At 37.7% G+C, this 18,936-nt stretch overlaps 2 protein-coding genes across 3 annotated transcripts in view; both read left to right on the top strand.

The window, feature by feature from the left end:
- Window positions 1–148: 148 nt before the first annotated feature.
- soat1 (sterol O-acyltransferase 1) lies at window positions 149–12,569 on the top strand. Of its 2 annotated transcripts, none has more exons than XM_073868038.1 (16): window positions 149–337; window positions 824–951; window positions 1,648–1,706; window positions 4,074–4,216; window positions 4,307–4,366; window positions 4,579–4,686; window positions 6,493–6,775; window positions 7,166–7,244; window positions 7,325–7,400; window positions 8,333–8,378; window positions 8,706–8,835; window positions 8,982–9,079; window positions 9,181–9,279; window positions 9,508–9,643; window positions 11,053–11,198; window positions 11,289–12,569. In XM_073868038.1, exons 2-16 carry the CDS (start codon window positions 831–833, stop codon window positions 11,364–11,366), a joined length of 1,662 nt encoding a protein of 553 aa, XP_073724139.1. In that variant the 5' UTR covers window positions 149–337; window positions 824–830; the 3' UTR covers window positions 11,367–12,569. The 2 variants fall into 2 exon arrangements, with proteins under 2 accessions (XP_073724139.1, XP_055023344.2); XM_055167369.2 differs by having other exon boundaries at window positions 7,319–7,400.
- A 583-nt stretch (window positions 12,570–13,152) lies between these two features.
- Window positions 13,153–18,936, top strand: part of abl2 (c-abl oncogene 2, non-receptor tyrosine kinase) — a 42,088-nt gene continuing 36,304 nt past the window's right edge. Inside the window, exon 1 of the mRNA XM_055167366.2 lies at window positions 13,153–13,852. Within this exon, the coding sequence (XP_055023341.2) occupies window positions 13,618–13,852 (235 nt within the window). The 5' untranslated portion in view covers window positions 13,153–13,617. The remainder of the gene's footprint in view (window positions 13,853–18,936) is intronic.

The following is an 18,936-nucleotide window of genomic DNA, read 5'->3' as shown; positions in this document are numbered from 1 at the left end:
TATGCCACGTGAATGTATTTATCCCACATTACAAATATGAAAGAAATGCGATAATCGATTATTATTAAATAAATCAGCAACGTTGTAGCCAATTATTGATTCTGCGCTCTTTAAGCTCATTTACATACTCGAAGCAATTAGGCCAATCAGATTGTGTTCCGGAGCAGACTCCGCCCACCCGGCAGAGAAAAGCGCTTGTTGTTCCAGGCGGCTGCTGTCACGTTTAACTCATTCAATCACACAATAAGGGGAGTGTTTGTATTTACTGGATATTTACTCTCCTCAAAACCTCAACTATCTGTCATACACGGACGTATTTTGGAGAAAAACACAGGAAGTAAGTCGTATTACTGTTTTTTGTCTTACCTAAAATATACGTCAACTAAGATTTCCTGGTTAGTGAACGCATGTCACTAGATTATCTTACTATAATATATACTTAATTTGACCATTGCACATGTTATTTCGAAATGCCGAAGAAAGCATCAACACAGTTTCTCATTCATAGTCTACAGCACAACAGTGTTTTTGTGTTAGTATGTGATGCTGTTACGTAGATAAATGCCTGTTGCTATTTGTAAAAGTATTCACATACTGTAATTTACATGAATCTATTTGCATGTTGTTAGACAGGTACAATAAGTGGCACATTAACTCTAAAATCATATGAATAAGTTATGGCAGTTATGTTTACATAACTCTAACCATGCAAGTTGAGAAAGATTCAACTACTTTTTTTTAAGTCAGTGAGTTAAAACAATACTGCCTTTTTTAAGATGTTTAAGTTGAAATAGGTCAAATATTATTATTGTGTTGGATTCAGAGTCATTATGGTGAATGAGGGGAAAGGTGGCCCGTGGAGTCGCAAAGCTTCACAAAAGTCTCCATCATCAGAGCAGGACAGCAGAGGGTCCGAAAGAACCACAGGAGAATCCCCCTGTCCCAGTAATGGTAAGAGCAAATCTTCTCTTATGGTCATTAAAGAAGTTAAATGTAATTGAATATGTTTATATCTATTTTTAAAATATTATTATTTTATTTAATTTTGAAGTGGGACTATAAATGGTGTTATTAAGGGGTCAGGCTTATTCTATGAGGTCTATTTTAGGGCATTGAACTTTAACCCCTGAAATTATGCCTGTTTACCCTGAATGATTGCTCAACTTGTGAATAACACCAATTAGTCATTTGTGTTAGATGTCATTATATGGCTTTGACAAAATGACAAAATCTTTTCTTTTCGGATGTAAATAGACATGGATGTAAATAGGTAAACCGTAACATTAATAGATAAACTAACCATGATATGTTCTTCTTACAAATACAAGTTATTGTAATCTCCTCTTTCCTCATAGTTGTCCTGTAATGGATGCAAGCGTTCTGATTGCATTATGTTGGATTAGTTAAATATTAGTAGTGAGTCAAAAGTCAGCAGTGCTACAGTACAACATGACCTTTATCTAACTGTATTTAGATGTGATTACACAGATTGGGATGCAACACCCATTTGTTAGGGCGTATAGTTTTACTTGAATGAAAATGTAAAAATTCACTGTCTATTATTGTTTACAATGTGTGGGGTCATGTGCCTTGCATAAATGCACATCAACATTTTACGCACAGGCTTTCACAAATGTCTTCTTTCAGGATCTGTGGAAGTGGAGCACATTATAGGCAGGAAACTACAGTTGAAGAAGAAAGCTGAGGTACAAAAGTACAGATTTAAGAGATTTACCATTGTGATTTTTTTTTTATTGAATAGCTGTCATGATAAGTTTTGCAACACTAAATGTTTGTCCAACTCTCATTCATCAGTTAATCTTGTCAGATGGCCTTTATCAGACAAGAGATTTTGCTGTCGAGCACAGTCTCTGTTAATGTTTGAAAGATCTGAGTACGTTTTCGATAATGATCAATGACAAACGATCATGTCTGGTATTATGAAAAGAAAAATCTTGATAAAAACAAAAAACAAATTTCAAAAAATGTTACATTTAAAGACTTTGAAACTGTCAAAAGTAATCCCAAAAGCATTATGGGGTGGTTTCCCAGACAGGGCTTATCTTCAGTCAGGACTAGGCCTTATGTGGCATTCACACCAGACGCAGAAAAGGCGGCAAGCCCAAGTGATTTACATATTAAGTCAATGTAAAGACGCGAATAGGCATCCTGCGGCGCGGTACGTACGAATGGAATGCGCGGAAGGCGATGTACAGATTTGAGTATTGCTGCGGGAAACGTGCGAGTTGAAAAATCAGAACTTTGGCGGATATTCGCGCCATGTTATCCAATCAGGAGCTTGGTCTAGTAGTGACGTGATTACAGGGAGCGTGCAGAGTCATAGAAGCCCCTCCCACGACATGAATTTCCGCGTGAATGTCTCGAATGACTAGAATTTCACGCGTGGCTTTCACACACAAATGAATCGAGTAAACTCAAAATGATCAAGCATCCAACTACGCGCAAATAGCTTTATTATTATCATTTTATAAATATTATAAATTAGGTATAAATATAGGTAAATTGGGACAGCATTTTTTAACATCAAAAAGAATATTATACAGTGGTTAAAGGAATAGTCTACTCATTTTCAATATTAAAATATGTTATTGCCTTAACTAAGAATTGTTGATACATCCCTCTATCATCTGTGTGCATGCACGTAAGCGCTGGAGCGCGCTGCGACACTTCGATAGCATTTAGCTTAGCCCCATTCATTCAATGGTACCATTTAGAGATAAAGTTAGAAGTGACCAAACACATCAACGTTTTTCCTATTTAAGACGAGTAGTTATACGAGCAAGTTTGGTGGTACAAAATAAAACGTAGCGCTTTTCTAAGCGGATTTAAAAGAGGAACTATATTTTATGGCGTAATAGCACTTTTGGGAGTACTTCGACTCGCCTGAAAAGTCCGCTCCCCTTCTCCCTCTCATAATGGGAGAGGGAGGGTGTTACTGCGCCGAGTCGAAGTACTCCCAAAAGTGCTATTACGCCATAAAATATAGTTCCTCTTTTAAATCCGCTTAGAAAAGCGCTACGTTTTATTTTGTACCACCAAACTTGCTCGTATAACTACTCGTCTTAAATAGGAAAAACGTTGATGTGTTTGGTCACTTCTAACTTTATCTCTAAATGGTACCATTGAATGAATGGGGCTAAGCTAAATGCTATCGAAGCGTCGCAGCGCGCTCCAGCGCTTACGTGCACGCACACAGATGATAGAGGGATGTATCAACAATTCTTAGTTAAGGTAATAACATATTTTAATATTGAAAATGAGAAGACTATTCCTTTAATACCCTAAAGTAAAGGATCATGCAATGAAAACTGAGGAAAACCGGGACTATCTTTGCTTTGTTTAAAACAGATCAACTTTGATTTCTGCATTGAGGAAGTGCTTGTAAAGGTTGCAGAATGTCTAGCTAGATTAGAGAAGGATGTGGTTTCTCAGCCGGAGTCTCATGAGGATCTTTAGCAACAAACTGGAAAAATATGACGTCCTTTTTTGTGACGCTTCAAAGAACCATCTGTCATATTCATCATAAGCTTCTACTGTACATCACTAAAATCAAATATCATACTTTTTAAAGACTTTTAAATACTTTAAATGTAAATCCAGGCCTTTTACACAAGGCAACAGAAGTATAGTATGGTTAAGTGTGTAGTTAAGATTAATATACTAAAATCACCTCAAAATACAAGACCTTCAGTTGTCCCCATAAGGAGCAGCAGTGTCAGTCAAAATTAAATGGCCGCAACATGAATAGGATAGCTTTAGTCATCACATGAGACCAGCATGTCATCTTGTGGATAAGATGTGACTTTGCTGAGAGAAGCTGAACTGGTAGTGAGCATTGCATTAACCGTGCAAAAGGTCATGGGTTCGATTTCAGGGAACCCACATACTGAGACAATAACTGTAAGTCGCTTTGGATAAAAACATAATGCATAAAAAATTAAAAAGTTATTACTTGGCTAAAAAGGTAATGGTTGGTGGGTACTTTGTGACAGCTTCTGGCAACTTTCTATTGATCAGATCCTAACCTATCGTTGTCGTTTTTTGATTTTCAGCATTTGAAGGCTGATCTGATGCGTCAGTTTGACACTCAGGTGAATGAGTTTATGGACAATTTGATTGAGGAGTCTGCCGGTCTGAGTTCATCCAATGTCAACACAGTCTTTCATCTGTCAGATAAGGAGAGAAGTAAACACAGGTACTGAAATCTCTCAGTATTACAGCTGACTTTATAGCTCAGCTATGCTTTTTGTAAATCTCTTTAATCTTCCTTTTTCTGGCCCTGCAGGCACCCGCAAACATCTCAGAGCCAAAGCAAGCAGTTTGTGATTCGAAGATCACTTTTAGAGTAAGTAATACTGATAAGAGTCTGTACTAAAATATAAAATCCAAGATTTGTTTCTAAAATATGACATGGATTTAATTTGATCAGCTGACCTTTTAAAAAAGATCCCCTTTTGTAATAATATTATTTATGGCTGGAAATATGATTTGGTGCATCTGTTTATTTACTGCATATGAATATTTAAATGCTTATCAAACCATGTTTTTGTTCTGCAGTGATCTGTTCGAGGTGAACCACATCCGTACCATCTATCACATGTTTATTGCTCTCCTCCTCCTCTTCATCTTCAGCACTCTCATCGTGGACTTCATCGATCAGGGCAGGTCAGAGCAGTTATTATTTGACCAAACTTTGTGATTGTTAGTTAGGTGAGACCTGACTGAGTCAGGTGTGATAGGTTTCAGTTTGATTATGTCCCGCTTGTTTCCCTTAAAGGATTAGTCAATTTTCTTAAAAAAATCCACATGGTTTGCTCACCACCATGTCATCCGGGGTCTTGATGTCTTTTTTTGTTCAGTCGAGAGGAAATTGTGTTTTTTGAGGAAACCATTCCAGGGTTTTCTCATTTTGGTGGACTTTTGTGGACCACAACACTTAACACTTAAAGGAATATTCCATTTTCTTAAAAGAAAAATCCAGATAATTTACTCACCACCATGTCATCCAAAATGTTGATGTCTTTCTTTGTTCAGTCGAGAAGAAATTATGTTTTTTGCAGGATTTTTCTCATTTTAATGGACTTTAATAGAGCCCAACATTTAATACATAACTCAACACTTAACAGTTTTTTTCAACGGAGTTTCAAAGGACTATAAACAATCCCAAACGAGGCATAAGGGTCTTATCTAGCGAAACAATTGTTATTTTTGACAAGAAAAATAACAAATATACACCTTTAAAGCACAACTTCTCGTCTAGATCCGATCCAGCGCGACCTAACGTAAATGCGTAGTGACGTAGAGAGGTCACGTGTTACATATATAAAACGCACATTTGCGTACCATTTTAAACAATAAACTGACACAAAGACATTAATTAGTATCAGTTTACATACAACAACGTCGGAACGGTCCTTTTTCAACACACTTGTAAACACTGGGGCGGAGTTTCGCGTTCGTCCTCTGTGACCTCTTGACGTCATGACGTATTGCGTCGGGTCACGCTAGCGCATCACGACCCGATCTACATGACGAGAAGTTGTGCTTTAAAAGTGTATATTTGTAATTTTTCTTGTCAAAAATGACAATCGTTTTGCTAGATAAGACCCTTATGCCTCGTTTGGGATTGTTTATAGTCCTTTGAAACTCAGTTGAAAAAAACTGTTAAGTGTTGAGTTAAGTATTAAGTGTTGGGCTCTATTAAAGTCCATTAAAATTAGAAAAATCCTGCAATGTTTTCCTCAAAAAACATAATTTCTTCTCGACTGAACAAAGAAAGACATCAACATTTTGGATGACATGGTGGTGAGTAAATTATCTGGATTTTTCTTTTAAGAAAATGGACTAATGGACAGTTTTTTCAACAGAGTTTCTAAGGACTCTAAACGATCCCAAACGTTTCATATATGTAACACGTGACCTTTCGACGCATTGCGCAACTAAGTGTGGTCACGCTGGCGCTTCACACGACCAGAGATAGACGAGAAGTTGTGCTTTAAAAGTGCATATTTTTTATTTTTCTTGTTAAAAATTACAATCGTTTCGCCATGTAAGACCCTTATGCCTCGTTTGGGATCGTTTAGAGTCCTTTGAAACTCCATTGAAAAAACTGTTAAGTGTTGAGTTAAGTGTTAAGTGTTGGGGCCCATTAAAGTCCACCAAAATGAGAAAAATCCTGGAATGTTTTCCTCAAAAACATAATTTATTTTCTACTGAACAAAGAAAGACATTTTGGATGACAGGGTGGTGAGTAAATTATCTGGATTATTTGAAATGGACTAATCCTTTAACAAATGCTGCGCTATCATATTTATTCATTTTAATTTTATGTAAGTTTTTTATGGCACTAAACACAATAACACAATTTTGGTTCCGCAAACATTTTAGCACAAACAGAAATATGAGACATATGAAAAAGTATTGCACTTTTTATTTTTATGTAACTGTTGCTTTCTGTCCTACTTTCTTTAGATTGGTGCTGGAGTTTGACTTGTTGGTGTACGCATTTGGCCAGTTCCCTCTAGTGGTTGTCACGTGGATGTGTATGTTTCTGTCCGCCCTTGTGGTTCCTTTTGTACTGTTGAGTGGCTGGGCCAGCTACTACACGACGTCAAACCATGGGACCCTGTGGACGGTGCTGGCTGGGTTCCTTCTGCTGCTCTATCAGGGGCTGTGTTTGGGATTGATGCCCACATATGTGGTGCTGAAAAACAGCCTTCCCCCTGCATCATGCTTCATTCTCATTCTAGAGCAGGTACTCCGTCACCATGGCAACAGGTGCTTTTATTTGCTCTGTTTGCCACACTGTGCTTCTGTATTTTCCATGCAAGTGTTTATGTAAATTTGTTCTTATTAGTATCTAGAAAGCAAATTAAACACGTGTAGATTTTAGTTATAATTTTACTGATAAACTGATTAAAGGTGTAAAGATAAGCTTGATTTCAAATGTTTACAAGTGGATTTATTTGTGTTATTGTAAAGCAATTTGAATTTGGTAGGTAACTCAGCCATGTTTGTGCTATGAATCATTTATTACAGAACAGTTAAAGAAATGGCTTACCGTACATTGAAATACGGGCCTAGCAATGCCATAGTAAACATAATTCAAATAATTTCATTGATAAAATGTTATTGTTGTAAACAGGTGAGATTCATAATGAAGACTCACTCCTTCGTCCGAGAAAATGTGCCAAGAGTACTGTCCTCTGAACGAAACAAAACAAGTAAGATCTTTACTTAGATGCCATAAGATGAAATAAATAAATAAACACTTACAATGTCTTTTTTATTTTTGCATATTTAGTAGCTGTACCTCATCTGAACCAGTACATTTATTTTCTGTTTGCCCCCACCCTTATATACAGAGACAACTATCCAAGGTAAGATCCCACTATTGCTGGTCTTAAAGGGGACATTTCACAGGACTTTTTTAAGATGTAAAATAAATCTTTGGTGTCCACAGAGTACATATGGGAAGTTCTAGCTCATAGATAATTTATTATAGCATGTTAAAGTTGCCACTGTGTAGGTGTGTGCAAAAATGTGGCATTTTGGGTGTGTCCTTTAAAATGCAAATGAGCTGATCTCTGGACTAAATGGCAGTGTCGTGGTTGGATAGTGCAGATAAGATTATTTCTGACTTTTTTCACATGCTTGCAGAGAATGGTTTACCAAAACTAAGTTACTAGGTTGATCTTTTTCACATTTTCTAGGTTGATAAAAGCACAGGGGACCCAATTATAGCACTTAAACATGGAAAAAGTCCCATTTAAGAATATTAAATATATATTTTAGATGTATATTTAATTAGATTTTGTTTTTGGAGTTCTTTATTATATTAATTATATAAAGCTAACATAAAATGCTATTTGCAACACCAGCAAATACAAAGTTATTATATTTTAGATTATGGGTCTATAACAGAGGGTTCGTGGTGATATTCGTGGGTGGCCTCCAAATGTTGTTTGAATTCAAAATACTTTTGGAAAAATGAAATCGGGCATCAAACAAAAATGCATTAATAGGCAATGACAATACTTGATTAAAATGAAGATTTCCCCATTTAAATTCAGTAAATGTAAAATGTTATGTAGTTTGTTAACAGTATGTATCTGTAAATACAATCTGTATCTGTAATGTCACCATCATAACAAAGTATGTAAATCCAGTCTTAGTTTGATATATGTAGACCATAGTTTTCTGATTGAAAACTATGAATATAAACATATTTATGTTTGGAGAGATACCTAAACTATATTGGCCCCATTTTGATTTTATCTTCATGTTAAAAGAACCTGTTTTGTTCGTGTAGAAATCCATATATACGGTGGGGCTATGTGGCTACAAAGTTCGCACCGGTATGCCCTTTAAAAGCATTCATTTTTTTCAAATGAGGCTGTAATTAACACTTTTTTTAAAATATGTGACCCAGTCTGTGTAAACCCAGCTAAAGTAATTTTACACAGAAAATCATCCTACATAATGTACAGAACATTGTGTGAAAATATAACCTTGATATCTTTAGTATAGACTGAGTAAGATCATGTCAAAGATTAAAATCAAGCTTTAATGCTCCTAATCTCATATATTTAGATTATGAGACTTTAGCCTGGATTTCACAGACAGGGTCACACAGATTATATATTAAAATATATTCTTAATATAATGTTTTTCTGTCATTCTAGGTTCTGGGTTGTTTGTTTTATGCCTATTATGTATTTGTGCGGCTGTGCATTCCTCAGTTTCACAACATCAGCATGCAACTCTTTGACCTGAGGGTCATGGTGTTGTGTGTCTTCAACTCTATATTGCCAGGTACAGCGTTACCACATTTAACTGCACATTCTTATGTTCCTTTTCTACATTTCTCAGATGTCATAGAGAAGTGTGTAGATTAATATGAGAGTTTGCATAAAAAGAAAACAGAAAATGGAGATGTTTGTGTGATGTGATTTCTGCAGGTGTACTGGTTCTCTTTCTGGCTTTCTTTGCCTTTTTACACTGCTGGCTCAATGCATTTGCAGAGATGCTACGATTTGGAGACAGAATGTTTTATAAGGTGTGACATGTTCATATTATCTTTGCTTTTATTTAAAGGAATCGAGTGTTGAATTTTATTCCTATACGTTAGTGGATGCTGAAAATATGCTTTTCCTTTAGGATTGGTGGAACTCCACTTCATTCGCCAACTATTACCGTACTTGGAATGTTGTAGTACACGACTGGTTGTATTACTATGTTTACAGGGACTTCCTTTGGGTAAGTGATAAAATCGGATAAAAATGCATGCACAGTACTGTATTTGATAGTTAGTTGTACTGTTCAATCACCTGATATCTGTTCAATACCTTGTATCCAGTAAACAACTGGTAATTACATTTTTTTCATAATGTTTGAGAGTCCTCCTGTACTGTGCTTGTTATTGTCATTGTCACATCAAATTCATTTTGATGAAATCAAGCTAAACCAAATCTTCCACTTCTGCAGATGACACAGAAGCGTTTCCGGGCAGCGGCCATGTTGCTCGTCTTCACGGTTTCTGCTGTAGTACACGAGTATGTTCTGGCCATCTGTTTTGGCTTCTTCTACCCTGTCCTCTTCTGCATCTTCATGTGCTTTGGAAGTAAGAACCTCACTCACTAAAAGAAATTGACATATATCACAGCTAGTCAAATAGTCTAAAGCATTTTAAGGTTGTTTACTGGTCGCAAGTGGTTAGTTTACAGTAACTAGTGCAAAATATAGCAGCTTAACAAGTTGGGCCAGACTGGGAAACTACCTAACCACCTTAGTGGCCGATCACACCGAACACATATTAAACACCTTATTGTCACTTTAAAGAAGAGCAGTCCGGCAAGGCTTTTTATATTGCTAGGCAACCACCTAGACAGCTGTCCTGTTTATAGTGTGAGCGGTCTTTTGCTATTAACTGTAAACTTCTGTCACCACAACGGAAAGCCCACCTCTCTCCTTATTCGATTGAACAATAGAAAAAACGCGAATGATGTCTGGCGCTTTTCCGCTCGGAGCGCTCCTTCAAAAATGCGTGGTGCGGCCAAAACGTTCGCTGCTGATAAACAGTGTGCATAACGCTCACTGCCTTATAGAAAATCATTTAAAATAAATAAACCCGTTCTGTGGTATTAGGCCCTTATGCAGCTTTCACACCAAACGCGAATAGAGTGTTTAATTTGCGTCTACCGCTTGCCGCTTGAACATTTTGAATGCATTCGCACGTCTAGAGCAAAATAAAAAAGCAAGCATTTGAAGCGAAATTGACGCGCGTCCGAGACTAAAACCGCTTGTTTTAGTCATGACGCGAATTGACGGCAAAGTTCAAATCTTTCAACTCGGGTGTCAGACGCGAATTTGCGAACTAGACGCGCGAATGAGGCGAATTCGCGTCTACTGTGCTAAATGCCTCTTTCGAGCCGCGAGACGTGCGCAAATGTGTCTTTACATTGACTTAACATTAAAATAATTTGCGCCAGACGGTCTATTCGTGTTTGGTGTGAACGCAGCATTAGGGTGTTTTATTTCCAGCTTTTCTAGCATATTTTAAGGTACAGGGTACTTTTACCTTTTTCATCACTTGTCAATACCAGTGGCTGGTGACTTCTCTTCTGAGGGGCGTGAATTCAAAATATGTGTTCGGAGTGTTGTGTGTGTTGCTTGTCATGTTACAATATGTGTTCGTTGCGTCATGTGAACCATGTGCATCATGCATCTTGTCAAAGTACGTGCCTGCTGCACGCGCGTAGAAGGGGTTGATGATAAAGGAGACGCTCACGTTCAAAAAATACTCGCAAGACACTAACTTAACACAAGTACTGTATCTGCCAGTATCTGGCAAACACTAGCGTCACTTTTATCATGAACCCTTTAGACGCGTCTGCAGCAGGCACTTATTTTGATGAACATGTTGGGACGAGCTTCACATCGTGCAACCTTGAAAAAGAAGGGCTGCCACTGGTCAAGACTGTAAAAATCTGTACTTCACTCTTATTTGTCTCTCTTAATGTTTTCTCCCAGTGGTATTTAACTTTGTCCTTCATGACCGGAGAAAAGGGCCAATCTGGAATGTAGTTATGTGGACTTCACTGTTCTTGGGTCAGGGAGTTCTCACCTGCCTTTATTCTCAGGAGTGGTACGCACAACGTTACTGCCCTATAAAAGAGGTAAACAATATGCTGGCGTTCCAGGAATTAATTATTTTGGATGTATTCATTTATTGTGTATATTTATGCTTTCCTTTTTCGTTCCTACAGCCCTCTTTTATTGACCTGCTGAAGCCTCGATCCTGGACTTGCTATCCACAGTCTAACGCTGCTGTGGATGCTAACTAAGCCACACCCCTAGCCAGTTAAACAGGATATTTATTGAAGAAAACAAGAGGAGGTCAACCTGTTCTTGAGTTGTTTTAAACATGACATTGCACTATGACCAAAATCAAAGTGACAATCTTAGTGTACACAGTTTTATAAAGAGTCCATGGCTATTTTATGTGTTGAGATCTGAATTAACAATATTTTTGTAAGTTAACAATGTCTCTCATGAATATTTAATCTAGTTAGTGTTCGACCCTTTGTTGTGATAATGATCTGGCTGAAATCGATTTTATTTTTAAAGCATTTGTGATATCATTAAGTTGAGGTCACATTATCTCTTAAGTCATATCACTGTATTCTTATAATTTGATATTGTGGTGTTAAATGTTGAAAGAATACAATGTATTTTAATGCGAAAGACAATACTGAGGTTATTGATGAGATATTAGTCTTGTTTGACTGATTTTGACTTGAACTACACAACATTTTCCATCATAAACAAAGCTGCTAAAATGCTAGCAGATTTATATTTTATTCCATACTGCCGTGAAGCACAAACATTGTCTTTTAAATGACCTTTGACTCTTGGAGATTTTAATGGAGGTAATGTCATTTTAAAGAGCAGAAGTATTTTTAAAGTGTCAGTGATATTTACTTTGGTCATTTTAAAGTTTGATGAGTTTAACAAGCCTGGTGAAAGATTTCTGTATACGTATTTATTGCACAGTATAGAATATAATGTATTTCTACTTGTTGAGGTGTTGCAGCTGGCTGCACTCAAGTAATCTGTTTTACACTACTTGGACCATACAGGGGATTCACTAAATTTGTTGTCATCTAAGACGTTTGGAATGTCATTTGTTAATGCAATGGTTTTCGAGTTAATATTTTTTCCTAGTTACAAGATAAAAACATTTCTGAAATATTGTGTGTCTGTAATACCTGTGATGACCGGCAGGTGGTGATAGAGAGTTGAATGTAAGGAGTGCGTCTGTAATGGTGTTTTACAGTTTACCTTTCCTAATGACACGGGTTATGTAAATACTTTATTATAATTTCCAGAATAGTCGATTGTAATTTTTGTGACAAAACTTATCAATGTTTTCTGACAGATGCCATATTTTCAAAATTAATTGTTTTGTAAACCTGGGGACTGTTTCGAAATGTTTCATGCACAACATACCTATAATAGACAAATAAACACAATTTTACTGACTAGTTTATTATGGGGTTTTGTGTGCGTTAACGTTACATGATTGCCACATAATGCAATGCATCAATGATTGAGCGCCGCTACATGTTTTATAAATGTTCATAAGGATTTGAGGAACAAATCAATTTGTATATTTGGTAATGTAAGGTAGGACAAGGTATGTTTCCTCATACCAAGTTCTGCATTGTACAATAAACCGGTACATACTGCTTCATAACAAACTATTTTTTTATCTCATTACAAAATAAAAAATAAGTTCTTGTTCCCACTTGTTCCTGTTTTATCTCAACTTCATATTCAAGAGATCATAAAAACCGTTGGGATATTATTTCCTCATGCATAATTGTATGTATTATTTTGTCAATTATTTTACACGGTACGCGTAGAAATTTAGTTTTGTTAAATGTAGCACGTTTTGCAATATTGCATTATATATGCTTTAGAAAATAATTTTTTGCGATTACAAATGTGCATAGAAAATAACAATCGAGTAAAATAACCCCTTCCACAATTTATTTGCGTCCAACGTTACGTCAAAACATCCTATGCACACGTGACGGTGGCAGTGATTTGGTGAATCGGATCTTTTGCATCACTGCGATGATGCGCTGCGCGTTCTCCGTCACTGGATCGTAAGCGCACGCCACTGATTCTGCGGTAAAGATGGCGGCGGCGGAGGGGGCGCGCAGCGGCTGGAGCAGAACGAAACGACCCCAAACGGGTCCGCTTTAAAACAAACAGTCCGTGGGGGCCAGAGGATCGTACATTCCCGTTCAACGCAGCTGCTCGTCCGGCGCCGTTTTGCAGAACTTGACGATTTGTTTGTGAGCCGTTAGGTGGTGGGTGGGTTCTCACACATACACACACAGAGTGCTAAGCTAACTAGCGGACCTCGGTCCGGTCCGGTAGAGGAGGGGTGATCGAGAAGAGGGAGACCATCATCCCGAGCGGAACAGACCGTCGTACCGCGGTATCGTTGGGGGATGTGAGCGATCCAAACGGACGGCGGGTCTTTCCACGGATCTGTGTTATTTGCCCACCCAGAACACTCGCAGGATGGGACAACAGGTAGGCCGCGTGGGAGAAGCGGCTTCCGCGGGTATACAGACCCCACCGCAGGGACAACAGCAGCTGCAGCAGCAGGTTAAAGCGAACCGAGCCGGCGGCTCCGGGAGGAGACCGCAAGACTGCGGCATCCCCGGTACTCCACCGGGCAGAACCGCTGCTTCTGCCGCCGCTGCTGCTGCTATCATGTCGGATCCTGCGGTTAATATCTTCACCCGGCACTCAGGTAGGTTTCCACTCAGGTGAATGTAACTTAGTTGTGTTTGGTTTGAAGATTTGTTTGTTTATTACATAAGGGTAACCGTTGTCGGTAAAGAATAGAGTTGCTGTCCGGTGAAACGGATGCATAGGGTTAGCGGAAATGAATCCCATGCAGTTTAACCAAATTTAATGACCTGCCTACCTAGACAAAATTTCTTGAGCATTGTCATTCAAATTGACAGTTTTGGGCATTGGGTGATGTTCGAATCAAGCTTTTTAGGCATCATTGGTGATGTTCGAATAAAATGATTTGGACAACGTTGACAATGTTGGAATTGAATGTTTTGGACATAGTTGTCGATGTTTGCATTGAAGTATTTGGGCATCATTAGTGGTGATGTTTATATCAAATGTATTGTACAATGTTGGTGATGATCAAATCTGGTGTTTTGGACAGTTTTGTGGTAATGATCGAATTAAGTGTTTTGGATAATATTGGTGATATCCGATTAGAGTGTTTTGGATAATGTTGGTGATATCCGAATCGAGTGTTTTGGACAGTGTTGGTAATGTCCGAATCAAGTGTTTACGACCGCGTTGTGGTAATGATCGAATGGAGTGTTATGGACCGTGTCGTGGTAATGATCGAATGGAGTGTTTTGGACCATGTTGTGGTAATGATCGAATGGAATGTTTTGGACAATGTTGTGGTAATGATCGAACTGAGTGTTTTGGACCGTGTTGTGGTTATGATCAAATGGAGTGTTTTGGATTGTGTTGTGGTAATGATCGGGATCGAATGCAATGGAGAGGGCTTATTGAAGCCTTATGTCCCATAGGGGACGAAGAGAAATGATGATGATGATGATGTGGTAATGATTGAATTGAGTGTTTTGGACCGTGTTGTGGTAATGATCGAATGGAGTGTTTTGGACCGTGTTGTGGTAATGATCGAATGGAGTGTTTTGGACCGTGTTGTGGTAATGATCGAATGGAGTGTTTTGGACCGTGTTGTGGTAATGATAGAATGGAGTGTTTTGGACCATGTTGTGGTTATGATCGAATGAAGCGTTTTAAACCGTGTTGTGGTTATGATCGAATGGAGCGTTTTGGACCGTGTTGTGGTTATGATCGAATCAAGTGATTTGGACAATGCTGTGGCAATGATCGAACTGAGTGTTTTGAACCGTGTTGTGGTTATGATCGAATGGAGCTTTTTGGACTGTGTTGTGGTTATGATCGAATGGAGTGTTTTGGACCGTGTTGTGGTTATGATCAAATGGAGTGTTTTGTACCGTGTTGTGGTTATGATCAAATGGAGTGTTTTGTACCGTGTTGTGGTAATGATCGAATGGAGTGTTTTGTACCGTGTTGTGGTAATGATTGAATGGAGTATTTTGGACCGTGTTGTGGTAATGATCGAATGGAGTGTTTTGTACCGTGTTGTGGTTATGATCAAATGGAGTGTTTTGGACTGTGTTGTGGTTATGATCGAATGGAGTGTTTTGTACCATGTTGTGGTAATGATTGAATGGAGTATTTTGGACCGTGTTGTGGTAATGATCGAATGGAGTGTTTTGAACCGTGTTGTGGTAATGATCGAATGGAGTGTTTTGAACCGTGTTGTGGTAATGATCGAATCAAACGTTTTGGACATCGTCTGTGATGTTCAAATGGAATGGTTTGGGCATTATTGGTGAAGTTCAAATTAAATATTTTGAGCAGGTCAACCAGGTCGCTCACCTATCTTTCATGAGCAACACTTGGTTTGACATGGGATTTGTAAGCATCGGTAGAAGTCAGGTCAGTGTCTATTTATTATCATCTAGTCTTTCTTTGAACAATGTGTGAAAACATGACAAATGACTAAATGAATGTACACTATGCATGTTAAACGCACAGATTATTGACTGTCTTCAAAGTCGGTTACAAAATTTTCGTTTAAAAGACTGCTAAATTAGTCACAGGGCACATCCCTAGTTTAATTGCATTTGTTGATTTTTGCCTGTCACAATCGCATTACTGTTAATCTTGAATTAGACGAATATGGTTATTTACAGGATGAAGATAAGAGTGAATGCTTTCCTCACTGTATAAATGCGGTTTGATGTCTCTGTTATTCGATAGGGACTGGCATTTATTGTCTTTTATGAAGCAGTGGCTGGTGAGAAAGCTGCAGGGGTAGCCCACACTTTCTCAGATTTCGCTTGTGAATGATTTTACCAACTCGCTGTTCAGACAAGAACAAAAATGCAAGAGTGAGTGTTTGCATGGTGTTGATTGCAAGTTTATCTTCACACACATCTCATATTCCAGGGTTTGTTAGGATTCTATATTGCATTTGCTGTGAAGATTACATTAGATGTTTTTGTGCTGTAAAGGAGATGAGACATTTAGCACCACTCGGGTAAAATTGGTTTTCTAAATAACATTTGAGTTTTTATTATTACTGAAGGATGCCGATGATTAAATCTACTAATTGGACCTTGATGTTTTTGCTAAGTGTCTTTTTTGCAGAGTGTCTGTTGTCCGGATGTGCGCTTTATGTATTAAAGATGTAGAAGATTTATGTATGTGAGATATATTAATTCTATAAATGCAATATTCTTCTCCGGTTATCTTTTTCAAAGGGTTTTTATCAGAGTATTTATTGGAGGTAGCAAAATAAATCGCCTGTTGTTAGAATATATGATCTTTTCATTGGCCATAAGCACATTCTTATTACCAACCGTCATGAAGTACATATAGACAACGAAAAGGCCAGTTAGGGGAAGTAGGGTGGTCCAATGTCTCCCTGGTACCTCACATTAATGTTGGAGCTTAATGGCCTCTTCTGCACTGCATGGGTTTGACTAACTCCAAAGAAGATCTTCTCGCATTTAGATGGTGAAGCCCTTTGGCTGGAAACACAGACCAACGGGATCTGTGGATGAGTTATTTGTACTCGTGTCCCCTAAAGCCAGATGTATAGCTGTGGTTGAAAGTCATCAGGATAATAATTGTAGGGTTACTTATTACAGTGGAGTTTTACTGCTGTGCCAAACATGATCAGACACCATGAGTTGAAGCCCTGTGGACGTATAGGCAACCTGAATTGTATCTTTAATAGCAGTGTAGACTGCATAGAGACGCACTGTATAGGGACGTTGACCAGTTCTTCCCATGGTTTCATAATTCTATCAGCCTAACAGGGAATTAAGGACATGGCTGGCTTTATGAGAAATATTGTCAGATCTAGAAAAATCTCTCACTTTAATATAGAGCTACAACAACTAATCGAATAGTCGATAATATTCGATAATGACGGTAGAACGTCATTATCGATTTGTTTGGTCTGTGACGTCACTACCCCACTGTTCCATTGCAACAACGTGGGCTACGTTGTTATAAAGTCAGGCGCATCTGCTCCCAATAAAGATGCGTTACTTGTATTAGATGAAGAAATTAAACTTTTGCCATAGGGATGCTTAACGATTAATCGCGATTAATCTATAGCGGAATAAAGGTTTTTGGTTACATCATATATGTGTGTGAACTGTGTATAATAACTTTGTAAATGGACACACATGCATGTATATATTTAAGAAATGTTTACATGTGTATATTTATGTATAATTTATATCATATATAAATCTAAATACTTATATATATATATAATATAAAATTCTTAAAATTATACATGCATGTGTGCCTATTTATATATGCATAATTATTATACACAAGTGACTCACATATATGATGTAAACAAAAACTTTTATTCTGCTATAGATTAATCACGATTAATCGTTAAGCATCCCTACTCTGCCATCATCCTGTCAATCATCGTGCTGTCTCACATCATCATGTAACGTTGTATGATGCAGACACGCCGTTGCACAGTTCGTGCTTTTGCAACGGTGACATTACAGACCAAACTTATCGATAATGCTTTCATTGAACCTTATTGTTATTATTGAATGCAATTAAGGATTTGATTAGTTGTTGAAGTTCTATATTACAATAACCAGTGGAATTGCATCTGAAACAACAGTGATAACTTGTTCGTTATTGGTGGGATGAAAGGATAGATGAATAAATGAGAGCTTCTGTTTTCATCTTTCCATCTTTACAGACCGTAAGAGCCAGTGAGTCACTCTACTTCCCCTCTGAGGTCACAAACAGGACCGGTTCCTTTTCATTTATTCATCAACCTGTACGAGCATCTGCAAAGTGCTGCCCGCAACTTAATGCAGTCTAAATTACCCAAAATTGATTTTTAGCGCCGAGTGGAACAGAAGGAGCTTTTGTTGTTCCTCTGGCAAGAATATGAATATACCGAGATCCTGGGAAACCTGGAAAATCAGAAAACAAAATCATGTGTTTGAATGATTTTGTAGAGAATTGTTTTGAATTTATACATTTTTAAAATCCTTACAGTAATTGTGAAGTGTCTTTGATGTTTCTCTTAGAGATCTTTCATTCATCAATTTTTGATTCATGATTTTTATATCAGGTACATGATGTTCTTGGGTCACAGAGCAGAGTAATACATTGGTTAATGTATAATGATATAAAATGAACAACTCTATCCGGTAATATATTTACCATGAGAACTGTGAGTCTTGAAGCAGTTTGATTATATATTTATTCAGGCATTAATATAAAATGTGCTGTTGGAGATGTGGATATTTTTACAGTGGCTTTGAAGTCTTTATAAATGTAAGTGAACATGTATAGTTGATTTGAGTATTAATAGACATTTAAACAACTGCCAAATGAATGTGTATTATTTTGTTTCTGGTAAGCAGAAAAAACACAGACTTAACATTACGATGGCTTCCAGTGTTAAGAGAGCGCTTTACTTCCTGCTTTTTTCCAAAACAATCGCATCTTAAGGAAGAAAGCGCGCCCCGGGCTCGGATCGATTAAAGTACAGTGTGAATGCGTGTTTCGGAGGGAGTATGGGAGGGGGGACAATCTCGCTGGGGCATGGTTTGGTTTGGTTTGGATAATGTGAGTGCGCCCTAACAAACCTTCTCTCATATATTAATGTGCACTTAATAAGCCAGTGCACGGTACTCCCAAAACGAAAACTGGTTGAATTAAGGATATCATTCTGGTTTATACATG

Source organism: Misgurnus anguillicaudatus, chromosome 5 (assembly GCF_027580225.2).
Source record: "Misgurnus anguillicaudatus chromosome 5, ASM2758022v2, whole genome shotgun sequence".
NCBI classification, from domain to species: domain Eukaryota; kingdom Metazoa; phylum Chordata; class Actinopteri; order Cypriniformes; family Cobitidae; genus Misgurnus; species Misgurnus anguillicaudatus.
Note: the sequence above shows the minus strand (reverse complement) of the source record. Positions and strands in the feature narration are given on the sequence as shown.

What these genes read in the sequence shown, in the direction of transcription:
- soat1 (XM_055167369.2), top strand. Translation starts at nt 831, where the DNA reads ATGGTGAATGAGGGGAAAGGTGGCCCGTGGAGTCGCAAAGCTTCACAA. An exon ending in TTTACAGGGACTTCCTTTGG is followed by an intron (nt 9,280 to 9,507) that starts GTAAGTGATAAA and finishes CCACTTCTGCAG; the next exon opens with ATGACACAGAAGCGTTTCCG. An exon ending in GTTACTGCCCTATAAAAGAG is followed by an intron (nt 11,199 to 11,288) that starts GTAAACAATATG and finishes TCGTTCCTACAG; the next exon opens with CCCTCTTTTATTGACCTGCT.